General features: G+C 41.7%; 1 protein-coding gene across 4 annotated transcripts in view; it reads left to right on the forward strand.

The window, feature by feature from the left end:
- Window positions 1-22,376, forward strand: part of LOC124043816 (calcitonin gene-related peptide type 1 receptor) — a 54,525-nt gene that overhangs the window by 9,535 nt on the left and 22,614 nt on the right. For 2 of the 4 annotated variants that reach the window (XM_046362810.1, XM_046362830.1), the window contains exon 2: window positions 22,191-22,300. The exons of 1 other annotated variant lie outside the window; for it this stretch is intronic. In XM_046362810.1, the coding sequence (XP_046218766.1) occupies window positions 22,226-22,300 (75 nt within the window). In that variant the 5' untranslated portion in view covers window positions 22,191-22,225. The remainder of the gene's footprint in view (window positions 1-22,190; window positions 22,301-22,376) is intronic. One more of the 4 variants, XM_046362819.1, reaches the window with a different exon arrangement.

The following is a 22,376-nucleotide window of genomic DNA, read 5'->3' on the forward strand; positions in this document are numbered from 1 at the left end:
TTTTACTTTAGGCACAGTCCTGATATTTCTGCAAGGTACATTACATAGTACTGTATACGTTTGCACTTTAATCTCGTCAAAATGTCAACATCTCTGTAGTTTTAACCTTCGAAGATCCCTTGCAAGTTTATACAAAAAATAAAAAATTAACTTGTTTCTCTTGACACGGAATTTGCATATTTTCCAAGGCCATTAGTATGATGTGTTTTTGAAATGCTGCCTTACTAACAGCATGCTTTACCATTGTGTGTCCAATTGTTATTTAGCAGCAGGGATACCTCCTTGAGACTTCCTCATTGCCAGCAAATGTTGGGAATGCCTTCACTGGCCTTGTCTTAGTTAGCCTCTAGTGAGTAATACAATGGTGGGAAGAATCTTGACTGTGCATTCCAAGCTTTGGTAGGGTTGGCAAACCATCTGCAGGTGGTGTGGGAAGAAACAGAGGCTTTGCATCTGGGTTTGTCATTTGGGTGAAGAGGAAAGTTGACATAAGATCCTCTACTCCCCCCTGCAGTGCCAATATGAAGCATATTTTCTTCCCCCAACACAAGTGTCTGCTTCCCGCTCATCTCCAGAATTATACTGCATGTCTCTGTGGGCCAATTTAGCCAGTTTATGCGATGCATGTCCTTCCTATATTATGGTGGGTAAACATAACACTCATGCCTAAGAAGTTTGGTTCCTCGCATGTCCATTTGTGAAATGGCTCCTCCCTAGCATCTGTGTGCGTTTGTTATTGTTTTCCTTGACATCTGGTAGTGCCCAAGGCGAACTGCGAGTCAACATGATGTGGTCTGTCCATTCTCATGTCCTGCTTACAGGCCAGGAACTTCCATGGTCATATGGGAGGGATTACCGATAGGGTCTGATAACACAGAGTTGCTGCACAACCAGAATGATGTTCCAAGAATGTTCCTAGAGTGTTCTGAGAACATTTTCTTGTTTGCTCCTTTGCTTCTGGGTTGGTTATGAAACAATGTTCAGAGACAATGTTCCCTGACTGTAATTAATTAGTCAGGTATCTTGAAGAAATGAACCCTCATACTACCAACATATTTTACACAGTACATGAATTAGCAACTGGGGTCATTGGAAAAAGCAACAATCATAGCAAAATATCAACATATTTCATGTCAAAACATCATTAGACATGCAAATAATGTTATCTGACTTTTCTTTGTTGTCAAAACAGACTGTTATTTTAGCACAATTACAGTTAATTTGCATATTTTGTCAAATGTAATTCTAAATCGTTCCCTTAAATAATGTGGAGGTTTTTTCCAAGTGCAATCCAAATACAATCAACATACTAAAAAGCGGATTCACCTTCATTTGATGTCAGTATCATTTTTAGAATTTTGAAGTAAATATACATTTTGTCATATTTATGTGGAAAAAACAACTGCCAAGGGTGCTACATCCAACATTTTAAATATAATGTACTTCATTTTATTGACAAAAAGCAATTAATCCAATGATCCTGAGAGACAATTACCAAAAATATGGTTTAATTTTATTTGCTTACCCCACAGCCAGCTTTAGCATTGCTGCTAGTGAAACAATGGGATTGGTAGGGCACATGGCAGGATGCTTAAATGTTGGAATGGAATATTGGAGATAATACAGGAATTATAGTATTTATAAAACATTTCCTGTAGAACAACTATTTTTCTGAGAATACAATACATCACTATGTGCACATTTAGGGGGTCGCTTGTTTCTGTATGACAATTCTACAAAGTATTCATGCCATTGATAGACTTGTATGAGTTGTTTTGACTGCAACTAAGCATATATGTAAGGTAATTGAGATTTTGTACATGGTCATACCTAGTTATAACCAGTTAGAAACATAGGCGAGTACATAAGGTGCTCTATCTCTGCAGGTGATCTAGGAAAAAAATCTAGGAAATAACAGAAAACATAGCATCACTTAATTAATGCGCCCAACATTATAGCTTATTTAGTCAGACCATTCTAGCTCTAGTGAAGAAGAATACTTTTTGATGACATGATGAATGAATCAAACAGACCTGGCCGCGCTTAGGGCTGCAGCACACAGATACAGAACCGGCATGGACACGACATCATGACACACAGCATTAAATAATGCACTGTTTACACAGTTTTTGGTAGCCAACACCCTTATCATATTATCACCAACAGCAACAAGAAAAGTGTCACATCAAAGGTGACAGGCTCATGGTGATGAAAGGACAGCGACCGTAATACCTGTGCACTCCATGGCGCTGAAGGGGAGACCGTTTAGGTCAAACGCAGACACGCTGCTAGACATACGACAGCAGTCACAAACAGCATCAAATAAAGTTAAAGAATAAGCAGCCCTTTTTCTCCAGTAGGCCCCATGAAATCATACCAATACAAAAGCAAAACCATTTCATGTCCATGACATGAACAAACCAAATCTTACTTTCCATTGCAAATATATTTTATTACATACTTTTATTACATACTTTTCAGCAACAACATCCACCTTGAAGTTGATAACAGCTGCCCCACTATCACAACATAAGCTACCTAACAAAGAGTGTGGTTTCATGCACACAAAAATGTGATTATTGTGCATAGTCAGATTCATATAATAGTTATATTAAAACAATGACATGCTTTGCAAGAAGAACGATTTCCCTCATAACTCCGTTTACATGGACACATCTGAAATCAGGCTACCTGATGGCACAATCAAAATGAAAATTTTACCACAGTGAACATGTCATTTTTGGGAAGCATATTTGATTCTGAGTTTGGACATTTCAAGTTTATATGTGAAAACAACTTCCAGGACACATACATTCAGTTGTTTCACTCGAAGCGAAGGAGGGAGGCTCACTTGGCTGGTGCGAGCACATGTACAGATCAAATACACCCGCTGGAACACCGGTTAAGGGGTTTACATGTCTTAATAATTTGAAAGATTGCTCAGAAAGCCAGGTGTTTTAATCAGCGTATGCTTACTTTGACCTTTACATTTACATGAATGTTTTCTCTTGCCCTGTCTTCTTCGTCTTCAAGGTTTTATGACAGACTACAACCTATTAGTGTATTGCCGCAACCTACTGTATTGGCTGTTTATCAGTTGACTACAAATACAAAGTTGCCAATGTTACAAACAAGTGAAGTATAAAATGTTGTTTCAAATGAAAATCGAGATGCCTGCAATAAAATATCAACAGTAGGCTGTAGCCCTATTTCAATCATATTGAAAAACAGTTCATGTTCAATCAGTTGAGTTCTATTTTGCTATTTGTGATTTGTCTCAATATACACTGAACAAAACTATAATATCTACAATCTACAATTGCATTTTATTGATGGTCGTTTGAATGCTCAGAGATACCATGACGAGATCCTCTGAAGAATGCTCTGAACGTTCCCCACTGACATTACACTGACATTACATTTACATTACATTTACATTTAAGTCATTTAGCAGACGCTCTTATCCAGAGCGACTTACAAATTGGTGCATTCACCTTATGACATCCAGTGGAACAGCCACTTTACAATAGTGCATCTAAATATTTTAAGGGGGGGGAGGGGGGGGGGGGTGAGAAGGATTACTTTATCCTATCCTAGGTATTCCTTAAAGAGGTGGGGTTTCAGGTGTCTCCGGAAGGTGACATTACATTATGGATATATATATATATATATATATATATATATATGTATATACACACAGTATATTACTCACCAGGCTCTCATTTAGTCGTTTCATATGTCTCCCCCTCCCCTGTGGTCCGTTCCTGGAATGTGACCATGCTGAAAACGTCCGGAGACATTCCAGGAACCAAAGATCATTTCCCTTCAAGAGACATTCTAGGAACTAAAGGTGATTGATTTGCTCCCCCTTTGCCATCCAAGGGTCCCATATCTCCTAGACATAGTGTTCACTATATTTCATTACAACATAGAGATGGGTCTAGCCAAAAATGGGCTTTGAACAGTGTTTCGCCGAATTCATTCCCTTGATATGACACAGGGTTTGTTAGCAGGTCTTAAAGCCAGCATGTGCATATGCAAATAAACCCAGCCCAGTATGCATATTATCTGCTTTCAATGAAGCTGGACTCAAATTCATTCAACACATCATTCGTCACCTGGAATCCTTATGTCGGGTCCGTAGAAAAGTGTTTCATGGTTACAGCTGATAATGCCTATGCACTCAGCCACCTGTTTCCTTGAATAACTGCCCTGGCGCGTGCTGTTTCTTGTGGAGGAAAGAGTGCCACACGTCATTCACCTGCACACTATCAGGGAAAATGAGGGGACTTTGTCATCAAGGTCCATGCTTGTGTCCCTTGTCTTTGTAATACATTGAAGGAAAAGAGGATGATCTATTCTGCATTGAGCTTCTGTAATGAGTGTTTTTGTTTTGTCCTGGACCTGTATTCATAAAGTGTCTCAGAGTAGCGGTGCTGATCTCAGTTCAGTTATGCCTTTTAGATTATAATGAATGAACAGGGATGGCCTGATCCTAGATCTACACTCCTACTCTGAGGCGCTTTATGAATTCGGGCCCAGGAAGGTTTAATCTGGGTTACTCCAGGCCCAAAAGAAGCCAGAAGTCAGACTGTCCTCCCTTGGCTCCCAGGTGACATCTCCCACTAGTATAATGTTTTAAAGCTGCATGTTGACTGCAACAATGACCTTAAGAAATGGGACAACGGCCTCCTTGTGTCTCCAAGGATCCTCCCTACACAGTTGTTGAACTCAATGTCCAAACTTGTAAATGGTGAAGTCGTTTTTGAAATATGTGAATTATAAAATACACCCACAGTGCTGAATACTGCATGCTTCCACAAAGAAAGATAAGCAACTTCAATATTTTGTCAGTGGACTGTTTTTTTTGTTTACAGATACACACACACACACAGCTCTTATCTAGGTGCTTCAGTAGCCTTTTGCTATTTGAATTCTTAAACAGTGTTGGGAATTATGTAAACATCGCATTGTCCAATGTTTACGGTTGTGTCCTTGCGATTGGTCTGCAGCTGGTGTGCTATTGAACGATAAGTGTAATCGCAGCAGGTCATATTGTGAGAAAAAGACTGCAATGTTTCAGAATTCTCTAAAAAGGGAAATAAATTGCTTCTCTACATGCCATACAAAGAAACTTGGGAAGGATGGTGGCACAAACATCCTGTGCGGGCAGTAGGATGTTTACAACGCACAACTGCATCAACGGACAATGGAGTTGATAAGCCAAGACTGCTCACTCTCTGGCTCCTTCGTTCGCTTGTTGTGGCAGGCGAGAATTCACAGCTGTTCTTCATATTTCCAAGGGATCTCTCTCGGCATTCAGATGTAGAAGAAGTAATGTTGTTCTTGTTACAAAGGCCCGTGACTAACCTCTTCCCTCCCTCCTCCTCTGATGTATGGCTTGTAGAAGACCACCCACTGTCTTCCCCTTCCACAGATGTGTCTAAACAACGATAAAAGTTGTATTACCCAAATAGATCAATAACTGACCTGATACTTGCTTAGCTTATCCATGGGCTGCGTTCAGAAAGAGAAAACGTTCTGTTGTAGCTAAAAATGTAGTGGATGGAGAGGGCATGATTGGCTACTCCACGTGATGAAATAATTATATCTGTTTTGTTATATTAAAACACAATTCTACCTGCAGTGCACATTTCACACTACTGAATGAGTAATTGGTGGTATCTTGTCCTGTCCAAAAATCAGAGCTATATGATGAGCGGAGTTCTCTCTTCTTGATCTCTATAAACTGTAGGTCACTTAGGAGGTAATACATGTTTTAAGTGTTCCTCCATTTGTCTTATAGCGTGCGGCCCCAGACATAGGATTTTGTGGCTATTTCCATTGTAAATAATAGCTGTAGTCTATAGCAACATGATTCACGGGGGCATTATGTGTATTAGGACAGGACAGGGTGGGACAGGGTGGTCCTCGAAAAACACTTTTACAGACACTTCTTCCTGTGAGTTGTGCTGGAAGAGTTTCATTCCAAAATGTTATACTGTATATCCACTTTCAGAAATGTTGGTAAATTATATTTTATTGTTTAAAGTTATGAAAGAGATTGGTGTGTTTTTATGACAGACATGTATCTTCTTGACGCTACCCATCCCTGTCACGGGATCATTTTTGTCAGCAACTGCTGAATAGCATAGCGCAACAGTCAAATAATATTACTTAAAAATATTCATATTCATGAAATCACAAGTGCAATATTGCAAAACACAGTTTAGCCTTTTGTTAATCCACCTGTCGTCTCAGATTTTGAAATTCTGCTTTACAGCGAAAGCAATCCACGCGTTTGTGTAAGTTTATCGATAGCCTAGCATAGCATTATGTACACTTAGCATCAGGAAGCTTGGTCACAAAAATCAGAAAAGCAATCAAATTAACCGTTTACCTTTGATGATCTTCAGATTTTTTCGCTCACGAGACTCCCAATTACACAACAAATGTTCCTTTTGTTCCATAAAGATGATTTTTATACCCAAAATACCGGCATTTGTTTGTCGCGTTATGTTCAGAAATTCACAGGAAAGAGTGGTCATGACAACGCAGACGGAAATTCCAAATAGTCTTCATAATATCCACAGAAACATGTCAAACGTTTTTTAGAATCATTCCTCAGGTAGGTTTTAAAATATATATTCGATAATATATCAACCGAGTGTGTAGGTTTTCAATAACAGTGGGAGGAACAATTGCGGTTTTACTCTGTAGCGCAAAAACTCACTCTGAGAGCCCCCACCTATCCACTTACTCAATGTGATCTTTCACGCTCATTTTTCAAAATAAAAGCCTGAAACTATGTCTAAAGTCTGTTGACACCTTAGGGAAGTCAGAGAAAAGGGAATCTGGTTGATATCCCTTTAAATGTAGGCATGCAAAGGAACAGAAGGGTTTCAAAATAAGAGGCACTTCCTGATTGGATTTTCCTCAGGGTTTCGCCTGCAATATCAGTTCTGTTATACTCACAGACAATATTTTGACAGTTTTGGAAACTTTAGAGTGTTTTCTATCCTAAGCTGTCAATTATATGCATATTCTAGCATCTGGTCCTGAGAAATAGGCTGTTTCCTTTGGGAATGTTATTTTTCCAAACATAAAAATAGTGCCCTCTAGCTTCAAGAGGTTAACATCTACACAGTAATTTGGCCAGTGTTACCTAGTGTCTATTTGTAATTCAGGTGTTACATTATCTCTGTAAGTGTTAAATTAACACTCATTTGTGTAAAAGATTGACAATCATCGGGGTGGCAGGTAGCCTAGTTGTTAGAGCATTGGGCCAGTAACTGTAAAGGCTGCTAGATCAAATCCCCAAGCTGACAAGGTAAAAAGCTGTCATTTTGCCCCTGAAATAGTTTGTTTCAATATCAGTGTTTTTGCATGTACATTGACTGATTAATTCATTGTATGCTACTCAAATATACATTTTAACATTTTAAACTAATCCCATTTGTTACTAGGTTATTCCAGTTGCTTTAGGCCAGGGGCGGGGGACGTACGAGACTGTTTGATCTGGCTCCCGAGCCAATTCATAAATAAAACATTGTTTTTATATAAAAAAAGCTCTAGATGTCGTTTTTCCTCAAAAATAAAATGTAAAACATCCACCCACCCACCTCCCCCAAAAGCCTCATCATCATCGAGCACCTGTACGTCAGAAAAATGGCTACAGTAAATAAAATAAAAGTAGATGTTGAGTTTTCCAAGACAAATGGACAAATTATTTTATTTTTTGTCGAAGTGATATACATTCCTGTATGCCTAGTTTGTGGGGATGCACTTGCAGCAATTAAAAAGGCAAATTTGGAGCGTCATTACAGCTCAAAATATGCTTAACTAAATGACTTGCGAGGACAACATCATGTGTGGTTAAAGTCATTGCTCTTCAGCGGAGTTTGGGTGCCTAACAAGCCTCCTTTACGAAATCTTGTTTTGATGGGGAAAGTGTTATGCATGCAAGTTTTGTGGTGAGCGAGCTTATTGCAAAGAAACTGAAGCCTCATTTGGAAGGAGAATTTGCAAAAGAGTTGCTAGCACCAGACAAAGTTAAATTGTTCCAAAGCCAGCTGTGCCACCAGAGACTCTGGGTTCGCGCCCAGGCTCTGTCGTAACCGGCCGCGACCGGGAGGTCCGTGGGGCGACGCACAATTGGCCTAGCGTCGTCCGGGTTAGGGAGGGTTTGGCCGGTAGGGATGTCCTTGTCTCATCGCGCACCAGCGACTCCTGTGGAGGGCCGGGCGCAGTACACACTAACCAAGGTTGCCAGGTCCTCCGACACATTGGTGTGGCTGGCTTCCGGTTTGGATGCGCTCTGTGTTAAGAAGCAGTGCGGCTAGGTTGGATTGTGTATCGGAGGACGCATGACTTTCAACCTTCGTCTCTCCTGAGCCCGTACGGGAGTTGTAGTGATGAGACAAGATAGTAGCTACTAAAACAATTGGATACCATGAAATTGGGGTGAAAAAGGGGGTAAAAAATGAAAATATATATATATATTTTTTCCCAAAGTGTCAGTTTGTCTCGAAGAACCGTCACGGAGCGGATAAGTGGCATGGCACAAGATATCGAAAAAACATTGAAGGACTGCAAGAAATGTCGAGTTTCCCTCTTTGTCATGTGATGATACGACTGACATCACAAATACGGCCCAATTTGCCATTTTTGTGCATGAGATTACCGCTGAGTTTGGCGCAAGGGAGGAATTGCTGTCGTTGGAAGCCAAGCATTGCACGACCAGAGATGAGAATTTGTTTGAGAGACTTGTCTCAGCCATGAGCAAATTTGAGCTACGGTTTGAAAAATTAAGTGGCCTTACTTTAGATGGAGCGCCAGCCATGGTTGTCTCGAAAAAGGGATTAACTCCATTAGTGAAAAAATAAATGAGTTGTCTCAGTCCAAGTTATTTAATTGAATGCAATTGCATCATTTGAAGCGAAATTAAAGCTGTGGCAAGTCCAACTAGAAAGGGGTTAGTTTCCTACTCTGCAAGGACAAGAGCCTGAAATTACATTGGAATATGACGGTAAGTGTGGAAAGCTCGCCAAGGCATTTTGTGAGCGGTTTAAGGATGTGAAAAGTAAACAACTGGAGTTGAACATATTTGCAACCCTGTTTATTGTTGAATCAGCGGATATGCCGGAAGGCCTACAACATGAAGTCATTGAGCTGCAAAGCAATGACGAGTTCAATGCCAGGTACAACAACCTCCCTCTCCTTGAGTTCTACAAAATGTACTTTAGCGATGAGCATTTTTTCTGTTCTGATGAGACATGCAATTAAATGTGCATCTGTGTTCGGGACGACCTACTGCTGTGAGCAGTTCTTTTCCAAAAGGACTCTTGTAAAAACTTGATTCTGCTCAAGAACCTGGAACCTGGGAAAACCTGGAAAACCAGCTGCGAGTAGCGTCATCTTCACTGCCAGCTGACAGCAAACGCCTCTTCAAGGATAAGCAGTTTCAGCCATCGCATTAGAGTTTGAACAATGAATCATAAAAACAACAACAACATTATTTACAATACTAACTTTTATTTAAATAGGACTAGCACTTTTCTAAATACTCAAGGAGACAAGAAACATACAAGTCATATGTAAACTGAAAAACCAATGTCAGTGATTAAAGTCACATTAAAACATGAATAAAGCAGAAAATAGCATAATATGGCCCCCAAATTAATTTATAAATATCCAAATGGCCCTTGATGGCAAAAATGTTCCCCACCCTTGCTTTAGGCAGTTTCATATCTTAGTCCTTCCAACCTTGCAGTCATTCTGAATGCATGTTGTGGGTGAATAAAATGTCAAATGTTGGATATCCCCACTCTGGCTGAATTCTAATAGGATTTACACATCACTTTGCAAGCCATTATAATGTGAGTTTCATGCCTGAAAACTAGGCCCCCAAAATAAGTACTTGTTATATTGTTATTTAATTTTAAAGATGACATATTAGTTTAAGATCACACTTGGTGATCAAGGACACAGGACTGAAAATTGACGAATGCAACAACCATGTCTCTTTTACTAACAAATACAGTCATGGGGGGTAACTCTACAATTCACTCAAAAGTCAAGGCACTGGGAAAAATGCAAATAAGACTTTACACTAAGAAGTGTGTTTAATTTTACACTGAGAAGTGTGGACACGTATAGATACTGGACCAGTGTTACATTTAACACTCGACAATGTACAGTTTATCACTTGATGGTTTCATTTCAGAGACACAAATAATCATGTTTTATTTGCAAAATGCTATATATCCACCTCACATTCAGAGAAATAAGTAGTACTGCTAGATTTTCCACAGTCAAATGTAACAAATAACTAGAATATTAATAACTATATTATTTATCAATATTTAAAAAATGTTTTTTTTAAATGACTTAATACAGTGTAATAAGATCTGTATGTAAAACATTTACATTTTAGTCATTTAACATTTTAGTCATTTAGCAGATGCTCTAATCCAGAGCGATTTACAGTAAGTGCATTCATCTTAAAATAGCTAGGTGAGACACCCACATATCACAGTCAAATAATCAGGATTTCAACATTTTTATTATGCATAGCAATGGATACACTAAAATCTATTAATAAAAGGTCTGAGAACAGTACTATTTTACAAACACTTGAAGGTACCCATAACCAATCATTTCTGATAAAGAAAATAGACTAATGTGAAAAATTGGTTAACCTAGCGTGGTCCCGCTTCAAATTACATTCAGCTCATAAATGCTTCATAAAGACTCCATAAGAGCTACATCAATGTGTTACAATGCATCTGTGACCGTATGTCATGTTCTATAAAGGGTTCATAAATGTGGAGTAACTGTGTGATATAACCACCATTGTCAAGTGTGACATATCCCACTATGTCAAATATGAGATAAACCTGTGCTTTATAAAGGGTGGCATATGTGCCGCTTAATAAAGGCTTTAGAAATCATATTAAATTGAGGCTTCACAAAGCATTTATAACCCTGTTATGCATCTTGGTAGAGCATTGCAACACCAGGATGGTGTGTTAACACATGACTATTAGTCACTTTGGATAAATTGTACACATTCATTACACTAAGCCCTTTCTAGGATGGCCCAACCTCTTTCCCTCATGGGTGCCCAGCCAATATTGGACCTGACCTCAGCTTGACCCAAAATGCTGGGCTGCAGGATGACATACTCTAAAGTGCAATCATGCACAGCCAGAAAACATTGGTTGGGCCCTTTAAAATCAGTATGTTTTGGGGGGGCCTAATTGTGTGCAAGAGTGTGCAAAGCTGTCATCAAGGCAAAGGGTGGCTACTTTTAAGAATCTCAAATATACAATATATATATATATATATAATATATTTGCTTAATACTTTTTTGGTTACTGCATGATTCTATATGTCTTATTTCATAGTTATTCTACAATGTAGACAATTGTTTTTTTTTTCATTAAGAAAAACCCTGGAATGAGCAGTTGTGTCCAAACTATTGACTGGTACTGTATGTGTTATGAATGACCAAAGATATCTGACTTTAAAATTAGTACAGTGTCATGTGATATAAAGTATTTATGGATGTGTTATGAATGACCAAAGGTGTCTCAATTCAAACAAAGTATTACAGGACACTACATAAAGTGTGAATAAATTAGTGAAAAACTGTTTGCTGAATTATGAATGTTCTCATGATCCACATATTACTGTAGGGTGTGAGAGGTACTTAGATGGATTGATGGACCTGCAGCGTGTGTGTGTGTGTGTGTGTGTGTGTGTGTGTGTGTGTGTGTGTGTGTGTGTGTGTGTGTGTGTGTGTGTGTGTGTGTGTGTGTGTGTGTGTGTGTGTGTGTGTGTGTGTGTGTGTGTGTGTGTGTGCGTGCGTGTGCGTGCGTGCGTGTGTGCGTGCGTGTGTGTGTCAGAGCCGAGATGATTTGGAGTAGTCCAACCTGAGACTACCGCACCAGGTATACCTTTTCTGTTCTCATACTGGAGACCAGGGCTTGATTACAACCTGTTACAATGGTGCCAACATTTTGTGGCTGACCTTTCAGCGGTGGAGTGAGTGAATGTGGCTGGACCCAGCATCTCATGGTATGGCTTGTTATATTGTCAAAGACCTGACTGGGTCCAGCACCCTGCGGTATGGCTTGTTATATTGTTATGTCAAAGACCTGACTGGGTCCAGCACCCTGCAGTATGGCTTGTTATATTGTTATGTCAAAGACCTGACTGGGTCCAGCACCCTGCAGTATGGCTTGTTATATTGTTATGTCAAAGACCTGACTGGGTCCAGCACCCTGCGGTATGGCTTGTTATATTGTTATGTCAAAGACCTGACTGGGTCCAGCACCCTGCAGTATGGCTTGTTATATTGTTATGTCAAAGACCTGACTGGGTCCAGCACCTGATGGCTTGTTATATTGTTGTGTCAAAGACCTGACTGGGTCCAGCACCCTGCAGTATGGCTTGTTATATTGTTATGTCAAAGACCTGACTGGGTCCAGCACCCTGCAGTATGGCTTGTTATATTGTTATGTCAAAGACCTGACTGGGTCCAGCACCCTGCAGTATGGCTTGTTATATTGTTATGTCAAAGACCTGACTGGGTCCAGCACCCTGCAGTATGGCTTGTTATATTGTTATGTCAAAGACCTGACTGGGTCCAGCACCCTGCAGTATGGCTTGTTATATTGTTATGTCAAAGACCTGACTGGGTCCAGCACCCTGCAGTATGGCTTGTTATATTGTTATGTCAAAGACCTGACTGGGTCCAGCACCCTGCAGTATGGCTTGTTATATTGTTATGTCAAAGACCTGACTGGGTCCAGCACCCTGCAGTATGGCTTGTTATATTGTTATGTCAAAGACCTGACTGGGTCCAGCACCCTGCAGTATGGCTTGTTATATTGTTATGTCAAAGACCTGACTGGGTCCAGCACCCTGGCTTGTTATATTGTATGGACTTGTTATATTGTTATGTCAAAGACCTGACTGGGTCCAGCACCCTGCAGTATGGCTTGTTATATTGTTATGTCAAAGACCTGACTGGGTCCAGCACCCTGCAGTATGGCTTGTTATATTGTTATGTCAAAGACCTGACTGGGTCCAGCACCCTGCAGTATGGCTTGTTATATTGTTATGTCAAAGACCTGACTGGGTCCAGCACCCTGCAGTATGGCTTGTTATATTGTTATGTCAAAGACCTGACTGGGTCCAGCACCCTGCAGTATGGCTTGTTATATTGTTATGTCAAAGACCTGACTGGGTCCAGCACCCTGCAGTATGGCTTGTTATATTGTTATGTCAAAGACCTGACTGGGTCCAGCACCCTGCAGTATGGCTTGTTATATTGTTATGTCAAAGACCTGACTGGGTCCAGCACCCTGCAGTATGGCTTGTTATATTGTTATGTCAAAGACCTGACTGGGTCCAGCACCCTGCAGTATGGCTTGTTATATTGTTATGTCAAAGACCTGACTGGGTCCAGCACCCTGCAGTATGGCTTGTTATATTGTTATGTCAAAGACCTGACTGGGTCCAGCACCCTGCAGTATGGCTTGTTATATTGTTATGTCAAAGACCTGACTGGGTCCAGCACCCTGGCTTGTTATATTGTATGGCTATGGCTTGTTATATTGTTATGTCAAAGACCTGACTGGGTCCAGCACCCTGCGGTATGGCTTGTTATATTGTTATGTCAAAGACCTGACTGGGTCCAGCACCCTGCAGTATGGCTAGTTATATTGTTATGTCAAAGACCTGACTGGGTCCAGCACCCTGCAGTATGGCTTGTTATATTGTTATGTCAAAGACCTGACTGGGTCCAGCACCCCACGGTATGGCTTGTTATATTGTTATGTCAAAGACCTGACTGGGTCCAGCACCCTGCATGGCTATATTGTTATGTCAAAGACCTGACTGGGTCCAGCACCCTATATTGTTATGTCAAAGACCTGACTGGGTCCAGCACCCTGCAGTATGGCTTGTTATATTGTTATGTCAAAGACCTGACTGGGTCCAGCACCCTGCAGTATGGCTTGTTATATTGTTATGTCAAAGACCTGACTGGGTCCAGCACCCTGCAGTATGGCTTGTTATATTGTTATGTCAAAGACCTGACTGGGTCCAGCACCCTGCAGTATGGCTTGTTATATTGTTATGTCAAAGACCTGACTGGGTCCAGCACCCTGCAGTATGGCTTGTTATATTGTTATGTCAAAGACCTGACTGCTTGTTATATTGTTATGTCAAAGACCTGACTGGGTCCAGCACCCTGCAGTATGGCTTGTTATATTGTTATGTCAAAGACCTGACTGGGTCCAGCACCCTGCAGTATGGCTTGTTATATTGTTATGTCAAAGACCTGACTGGGTCCAGCACCCTGCAGTATGGCTTGTTATATTGTTATGTCAAAGACCTGACTGGGTCCAGCACCCTGCAATATGGCTTGTTATATTGTTATGTCAAAGACCTGACTGGGTCCAGCACCCTGCAGTATGGCTTGTTATATTGTTATGTCAAAGACCTGACTGGGTCCAGCACCCTGCAGTATGGCTAGTTATATTGTTATGTCAAAGACCTGACTGGGTCCCTGAGCAGCACCCTGGTATGGCTTGTTATATTGTTATGTCAAAGACCTGACTGGGTCCAGCACCCTGCAGTATGGCTTGTTATATTGTTATGTCAAAGACCTGACTGGGTCCAGCACCCTGCAGTATGGCTTGTTATATTGTTATGTCAAAGACCTGACTGGGTCCAGCACCCTGCAGTATGGCTTGTTATATTGTTATGTCAAAGACCTGACTGGGTCCAGCACCCTGCAGTATGGCTTGTTATATTGTTATGTCAAAGACCTGACTGGGTCCAGCACCCTGCAGTATGGCTTGTTATATTGTTATGTCAAAGACCTGACTGGGTCCAGCACCCTGCAGTATGGCTTGTTATATTGTTATGTCAAAGACCTGACTGGGTCCAGCACCCTGCAGTATGGCTTGTTATATTGTTATGTCAAAGACCTGACTGGGTCCAGCACCCTGCAGTATGGCTTGTTATATTGTTATGTCAAAGACCTGACTGGGTCCAGCACCCTGCAGTATGGCTTGTTATATTGTTATGTCAAAGACCTGACTGGGTCCAGCACCCTGCAGTATGGCTTGTTATATTGTTATGTCAAAGACCTGACTGGGTCCAGCACCCTGCAGTATGGCTTGTTATATTGTTATGTCAAAGACCTGACTGGGTCCAGCACCCTGCAGTATGGCTTGTTATATTGTTATGTCAAAGACCTGACTGGGTCCAGCACCCTGCAGTATGGCTTGTTATATTGTTATGTCAAAGACCTGACTGGGTCCAGCACCCCATGGTATGGCTTGTTATATTGTTATGTCAAAGACCTGACTGGGTCCAGCACCCTGCAGTATGGCTTGTTATATTGTTATGTCAAAGACCTGACTGGGTCCAGCACCCTGCAGTATGGCTTGTTATATTGTTATGTCAAAGACCTGACTGGGTCCAGCACCCTGCAGTATGGCTTGTTATATTGTTATGTCAAAGACCTGACTGGGTCCAGCACCCTGCAGTATGGCTTGTTATATTGTTATGTCAAAGACCTGACTGGGTCCAGCACCCTGCAGTATGGCTTGTTATATTGTTATGTCAAAGACCTGACTGGGTCCAGCACCCTGCAGTATGGCTTGTTATATTGTTATGTCAAAGACCTGACTCCCAAAGATGGCTAGTTATATTGTTATGTCAAAGACCTGACTGAGTCCAGCACCCCATGGTATGGCTTGTTATATTGTTATGTCAAAGACCTGACTGGGTCCAGCACCCTGCAGTATGGCTTGTTATATTGTTATGTCAAAGACCTGACTGGGTCCAGCACCCTGCAGTATGGCTTGTTATATTGTTATGTCAAAGACCTGACTGGGTCCAGCACCCTGCAGTATGGCTTGTTATATTGTTATGTCAAAGACCTGACTGGGTCCAGCACCCCACGGTATGGCTTGTTATATTGTTATGTCAAAGACCTGACTGGGTCCAGCACCCCACGGTATGGCTTGTTATATTGTTATGTCAAAGACCTGACTGGGTCCAGCACCCTGCAGTATGGCTTGTTATATTGTTATGTCAAAGACCTGACTGGGTCCAGCACCCTGCTGTATGGCTTGTTATATTGTTATGTCAAAGACCTGACTGGGTCCAGCACCCCACGGTATGGCTTGTTATATTGTTGTGTGCGTGTTTGTGTACTGAGGAACATGTAACTTGGTTCCAGAAGAAAGACACTTTCAATTTCCTGATGTTGGGAACTTTCATTGGGGTAATTGGTGCCTGGTGTAATGTGACTAACATGACTTCTCTTTAGAGCAGGGGTGGGCGTCACAGTTTTGCCTCAGTCCCAGCTAACACACCTCTCCAATAATCACCTAATCATGATCTTCAGTTTAGAATAACATTTGATTAATCAGCTGTGTTTGTTAGGGATGGGGAAAACCATGTGACACCAATCAGGCCCTCCAGGACTGGAGTTGCCCACCCTTACTTTAAAGCCTATGTCATCTTGTAGCACAACATGTCACCATTTATAAAGCACATGTTTATGTCATATTCAACATAGTGGGTTATGTCATCTTTGTCATTGGTGATTATGACACAGCTATGGCACATTTATGAACGCTTTAAAAAGCATCATTCTAAATTGGTGCCGGATATATCCCTCTTCTCAGTCTCAAACAGTCCTTTGAATGTCTTACGAAGGGATATATTGTTAGAATTGTTGGAGTCCGGGTTGGTAGGATGCGTGGGGAATGGGATGGGGAGTTGGGGGTGTAGGCCTATCTCTTTTTGTTTATTTTTCTTTACATGCCAAATTTCTTATTACAAAATCCTGTTTGATTAATGTGATAGTTTCTCTGTATGTATTTCTTACTTTTGTTTTATTTTTGAGTGGCTGCTAACGGGTACATGTTATATAAAATGAAAATATGATTTGATGTTGATATTGTACCTGTAAACCCCCCAACAATACATTTTTTTTAAATGAATTGTTTGAGTCATGGTCATTCATCTTGAAAACATACGACAACTGAATATTTATTTAGAATGTCCAACAATGATTTAATCATCCAAATGGCTTTTGCAGATAGTCTTTAACATAAAGCTAAGCATTTCACTCTTGGTATCTTAAGCTGGTTTGCTGATTAGATAACATGTTTCTGCAAACCTCTCAGTCTATACCCCAGTGGGCAGTTTTACCCTCAGAGATGTGTCATGAAGTAGCACTGCATATCTGAATCTAATCCAAGTTAAACATGGATGCATTCTGTAATCTCAGATAGAGTTCAGTGTGTCAAATCGGAGGGCCTGTAGTCCGGACCTCTGGCATTCTCTATGGAGGTGCCACAAGGTTCAATTCCCGGGTCGACTTTTTTCTCTGGATATGTCAATGATGTTGCTCTTGCTGCTGGTGATTCTCTGATACACCTCTATGCAGAAGACACCATTTTGCATTCTTCTGGCCCTTCTTTGGACACTGTGCTAACAAACCTCTAAACGAGCTTCAACGCCATACAACACTCCTTCCGTGGCCTCCAACTGCTTTTAAATGCTAGTAAAACTAAGTGCATGCTTCAACCGTCCGCTGCCTGCATCCTCTCGCCTGACTGGCATCACTACTCTGGACGGTTCTGACTTAGAATATGTGGACAACTACAAATACCTAGGTGTCTGGTTAGACTGTAATCTCTCCTTCCAGACTCACATTAAGCATATCCAATCCCAAATTAAATCTAGAATTGACTTCCTATTTCAAAACAAAGCCTCCTTCACTCATGCTGCCAAACAAACCCTCATAAAACGGACTATCCTACAGATCCTTGACTTCGGTGATGTCATTTACAAAATAGCCCCCAACACTCTACTCTGCAAACTGGATGTAGTCTATCACAGTGTCACCAAAGCCCCATATACTACCCACCACTGCGACATGTATGCTCTCGTTGGCTGGCCCTCATGTTCATCGCCAAACCCACTGGCTCCAGGTCATCTACAAGTCTTTGCTAGGTAAAGCCCTGCATTATCTCAGCTCACTGGTCACCATAGCAACACCCACCTGTAGCACATGCTCCAGCAGGTATATTTCACTGGTCATCCCCAAAGCCAACACTTCCTTTGGCTGCCTTTCCATCCAGTTCTCTGCTACCAATGACTGGAACGAATTGCAAAAATCACTGAAGATGGAGTCTTATATCTCCCTCTCTCACTTTAAGCAACAGCTGTCAGAGCAGCTTACCGATCACCTGTACACAGCCAATCTGTAGATAGCACACCCAACTACCTCATCCCCATATTATTACTTACCTTCTTGCTCTTTTGCACCCCAGAATCTCTACTTGCACATCATCATCTGCACATCTATCACTCCAGTGTTAATTCTAAATTATAATTATTTAGCCTTTATGGCCTATTTATTGCCTTACCTCCCTACTCTTTTACATTTGCACACACTGTACATAGATTTTCTATTGTGTTATTGACTGTACGTTTCCACAACTCTGTGTTGTTGTTTTTGTCGCACTGCTTTGCTTTATCTTGGCCAGGTTGCAGTTGTAAATGAGACCTTGTCTCAATTGGCCTACCTGGTTAAATAAAGGTGAAATAAAATAAATAAAACATCTGTAATGTATGTTTTATATTGTCATTGGACAGATCCATCCTTGGCTTTAGTCTCAGTTTGTAAAAGGTTGGAGTCAGCCCTTCCAGTACAGCTGGGGGATTTGGCACAGAGGACCATTAGTGTGTGACAGTGCAGCTGATAGTTTCCTGTCTGTTTCCAATTTGCACTTAGCCATACTTTTTTTTACAATCCCAGTTCCAGCATTTCCCTGGTGTAATGGCGTTTTAATTCCTAGCAGACTTGGGAGGCGGGCATCCATTCCCCTGGCTTGGATTTAGGGTCTCTAGAATAGTAGATAGCACAGCGCAGGATTAAGTGAAGTTTCCCATGACCATGTTTGTTGGGCTTTGAGTCGGAAGTAGGCCTTGGATATATTTTTGTTGGGAATTCTTTATGAAAGTGATTTTCTTTCTGTGCACACCGAGTCTATTGAGCATGCGTAGTGGTCGCTAACCTCTGTCGTATTGTGAACAAAAACATTGAATTGTTTGCTGGATGTTGTTGAATACAAACAGCAGTTCTTGAATACAAAACAGCAATTTTCTCCCAGTTATATTTCCTATTATCCTGGGTCAATTGCATTACAGTTTAATATAATTAGCCATGCAACTTGAAGTATAAAAATGTCCTGCTCCTTTAGGCCATTAAGGGTATTTCTGCTCATTTAACCCTGCCACTCAAGTATAGCACTTCTCCCTTCCCATAGCACTTGAGGCTAAATAGACATATTTAGCTAACATATTGTGATATAACAGTTGTATACACAATGGTGGCATGTGTGTCAGGAATGCTCACTCTTCCCTACTGTCTCACTAGAAAAGTCTGTTCCGGCTAAAAGCTAGCAACATTACTGCAAGGTTCAGCCAATGCATCATGCAGAACTCTGACTCTGCAAACATATCTGTACATCTATGTCTTGTTAATCGGATGGATTATTGCTTACAAGTGCTAGATGGGCTCCCCTCGGGTCTATGCATTAGACTCTGAATCCAGAGCAGACGTTTGTACAGACATTTCTTCTTGGCAACCACATTTGGTTAAGATTGAAATTCCCTCATCTTCCCTTGATTTTGAAAAGCACATTTGTTCGACCTGAGGGGCATGTGAATGTTTGAATTTTGTCTCTTAAACTATGCACCAGCCATGCTGCAACCCTTGAAGCATTACCATGTAGCTTTTAATATACACTGCTCAAAAAAATAAAGGGAACACTAAAATAACACATCCTAGATCTGAATGAATTAAATATTCTTATTAAATACTTTTTCTTTACATAGTTGAATGTGCTGACAACAAAATCACATAAAAATGATCAATGGAAATCAAATGTATCAATCCATGGAGGTCTGGATTTGGAGTCACACTCAAAATTAAAGTGGAAAACCACACTACAGGCTGATCCAACTTTGATGTAATGTCCTTACAACAAGTCAAATTGAGGCTCAGTAGTGTGTGTGGCCTCCACGTGCCTGTATGACCTCCCTACAACGCCTGGGCATGCCACTGATGAGGTGGGGGATGGTCTCCTGAGGGATCTCCTCCCAGACCTGGCTAAAGCATCCGCCAACTCCTGGACAGTCTGTGGTGCAACGTGGCGTTTGTGGATTGAGTGAGACATGATATCCCAGATGTGCTCAATTGGATTCTTGTCTGGGGAACGGGCAGGCCAGTCTATAGCATCAATGCCTTCCTCTTGCAGGAACTGTTGACACACTCCAGCCACATGAGGTCTAGCATTGTCTTGCATTATGAGGAACCCAGGAAGAACCCAGGGCCAACTGCACCAGCATATGGTCTCACAAGGGGTCTGAGGATCTCATCTCGGTACCTAATGGCAGTCAGGCTACCTCTGGCGAGCACATGGGGGGATGTGTGGCCCCCCAAAGAAATGCCACCCCACACCATGACTGACCCACGGCCAAACCGGTCATGCTGGAGGATGTTGCAGGCAGCAGAACTTTCTCCACGGCGTCTCCAGACTCTGTCACGTCTGTCACGTGCTCAGTATGAACCTGCTTTCATCTGTGAAGAGCACAGGGCGCCAGTGGCGAATTTGCCAATCTTGGTGTTCTCTGGCAAATGCCAAACGTCCTGCATGGTGTTGGACATCGGGCCCTCATACCACCCTCATGGAGTCTGTTTCTGACCGTTTGAGCAGACACATGCACATTTGTGGCCTGCTGGAGGTCATTTTGCAGGGCTCTGGCAGTGCTCCTCCTGCTCCTCCTTGCACAAAGGCGGAGGTAGCGGGCCTGCTGCTGGGTTGTTGCCCTCCTACGGCCTCCTCCACGTCTCCTGATGTACTGTCTCCTGGTAGCGTCTCCATGCTTTGGACACTACGCTGACAGACACAGCAAACCTTCTTGCCACAGCTCGCATTGATGTGCCATCCTGGATGAGCTGCACTACCTGAGCCACTTGTGTGGGTTGTAGACTTCGTCTCATGCTACCACTAGAGTGAAAGCACCACCAGCATTCAAAAGTGACCAAAACATCAGCCAGGAAGCATAGGAACTGAGAAGTGGTCTGTGGTCCCACCTGCAGAACCACTCCTTTATTGGGGGTGTCTTGCTAATTGCCTATAATTTCCACCTGTTGTCTATTCCATTTGCACAACAGCATGTGACATTTATTGTCAATCAGTGTTGCTTCCTAAGTGGACAGTTTGATTTCACAGAAGTGTGATTGACTTGGAGTTACATTGTGTTGTTTAAGTGTTCCCTTTATTTTTTTGAGCAGTGTAGTATTCCGTGGTCCTGACAAGACCCAATTCTACAAACACTTACATTATGTGTGCAGTACGTGGGATGTCCGGTCCAAACAAAGTGTCCGGGCAAAGCTTCTAGATACTGATTGACATAGCATCCAAGACTCTGTGTTCTGATCCACCTGACAAAGCATTGTGTCCACTGTATGCATTGGGAATTTCAAAATGTAATTTACATGAAAACGATCTATGTGAATTTCAAAATACAAATAGAGCAATATAAAGACTTTTCTCAAAGATTGTTTGGAGTAGTAAATGTATTTAGCTGTTTATATATTTACAATATACAAATACATCAGGACTACAGGATCAGGACTAGAGGAGCAAATGGCAGCTGTACAAGAAATACGCCTCCAAGCCTGTAACATCTGAACATATTAGAGATCAGGTGTTTCTTCACTCTTCCCCAGTCTCCTCTGGTCATCCTCTGGGATTGTGTTGACCTCGCTACTATCCACACTGGCCAATTTGAACTGAACTGGAGTATATGTGCATGCTCTGTGGCCATAAATACTGGTGATGGCACAGCACAGTCCACAGCTGCACTAAGGAGCCGATGTGATGTCCGTGGTTGGAAATAATCCCATGAAGGCGCTCAATCGATTGCATAGGATTTAGGTAGAGCGCAGCAAATGGGTGTACATCTTCATATTGGAGGGAATGAGTGATGAATGAGGGATGGAGATGGAGGGATGATGTTGATTGCTGTAGTGAGAAAATGTGGATCGGTATTTTAATGGGCTTTTTTCCTCTTAGCAGCTCGATAGCCATTAAAGAGTGAATCGTCTGACATGCCGAAAAATAAGATGGACGGTTTCGGCTGGTGTTGGATGGTCATCTGTCTCCTACTGTGCACTCCCACTGATGTAAGAATTGACTCTCTTTACTCTCTCTTTTTCTTTCTCTCTGTGTCTGTCTGTGTTTCTGTCGCTTTCTCTGTCC

The sequence above is a fragment of the Oncorhynchus gorbuscha genome, linkage group LG01 (assembly GCF_021184085.1).
Source record: "Oncorhynchus gorbuscha isolate QuinsamMale2020 ecotype Even-year linkage group LG01, OgorEven_v1.0, whole genome shotgun sequence".
Taxonomy (NCBI): Eukaryota; Metazoa; Chordata; class Actinopteri; order Salmoniformes; family Salmonidae; genus Oncorhynchus; species Oncorhynchus gorbuscha.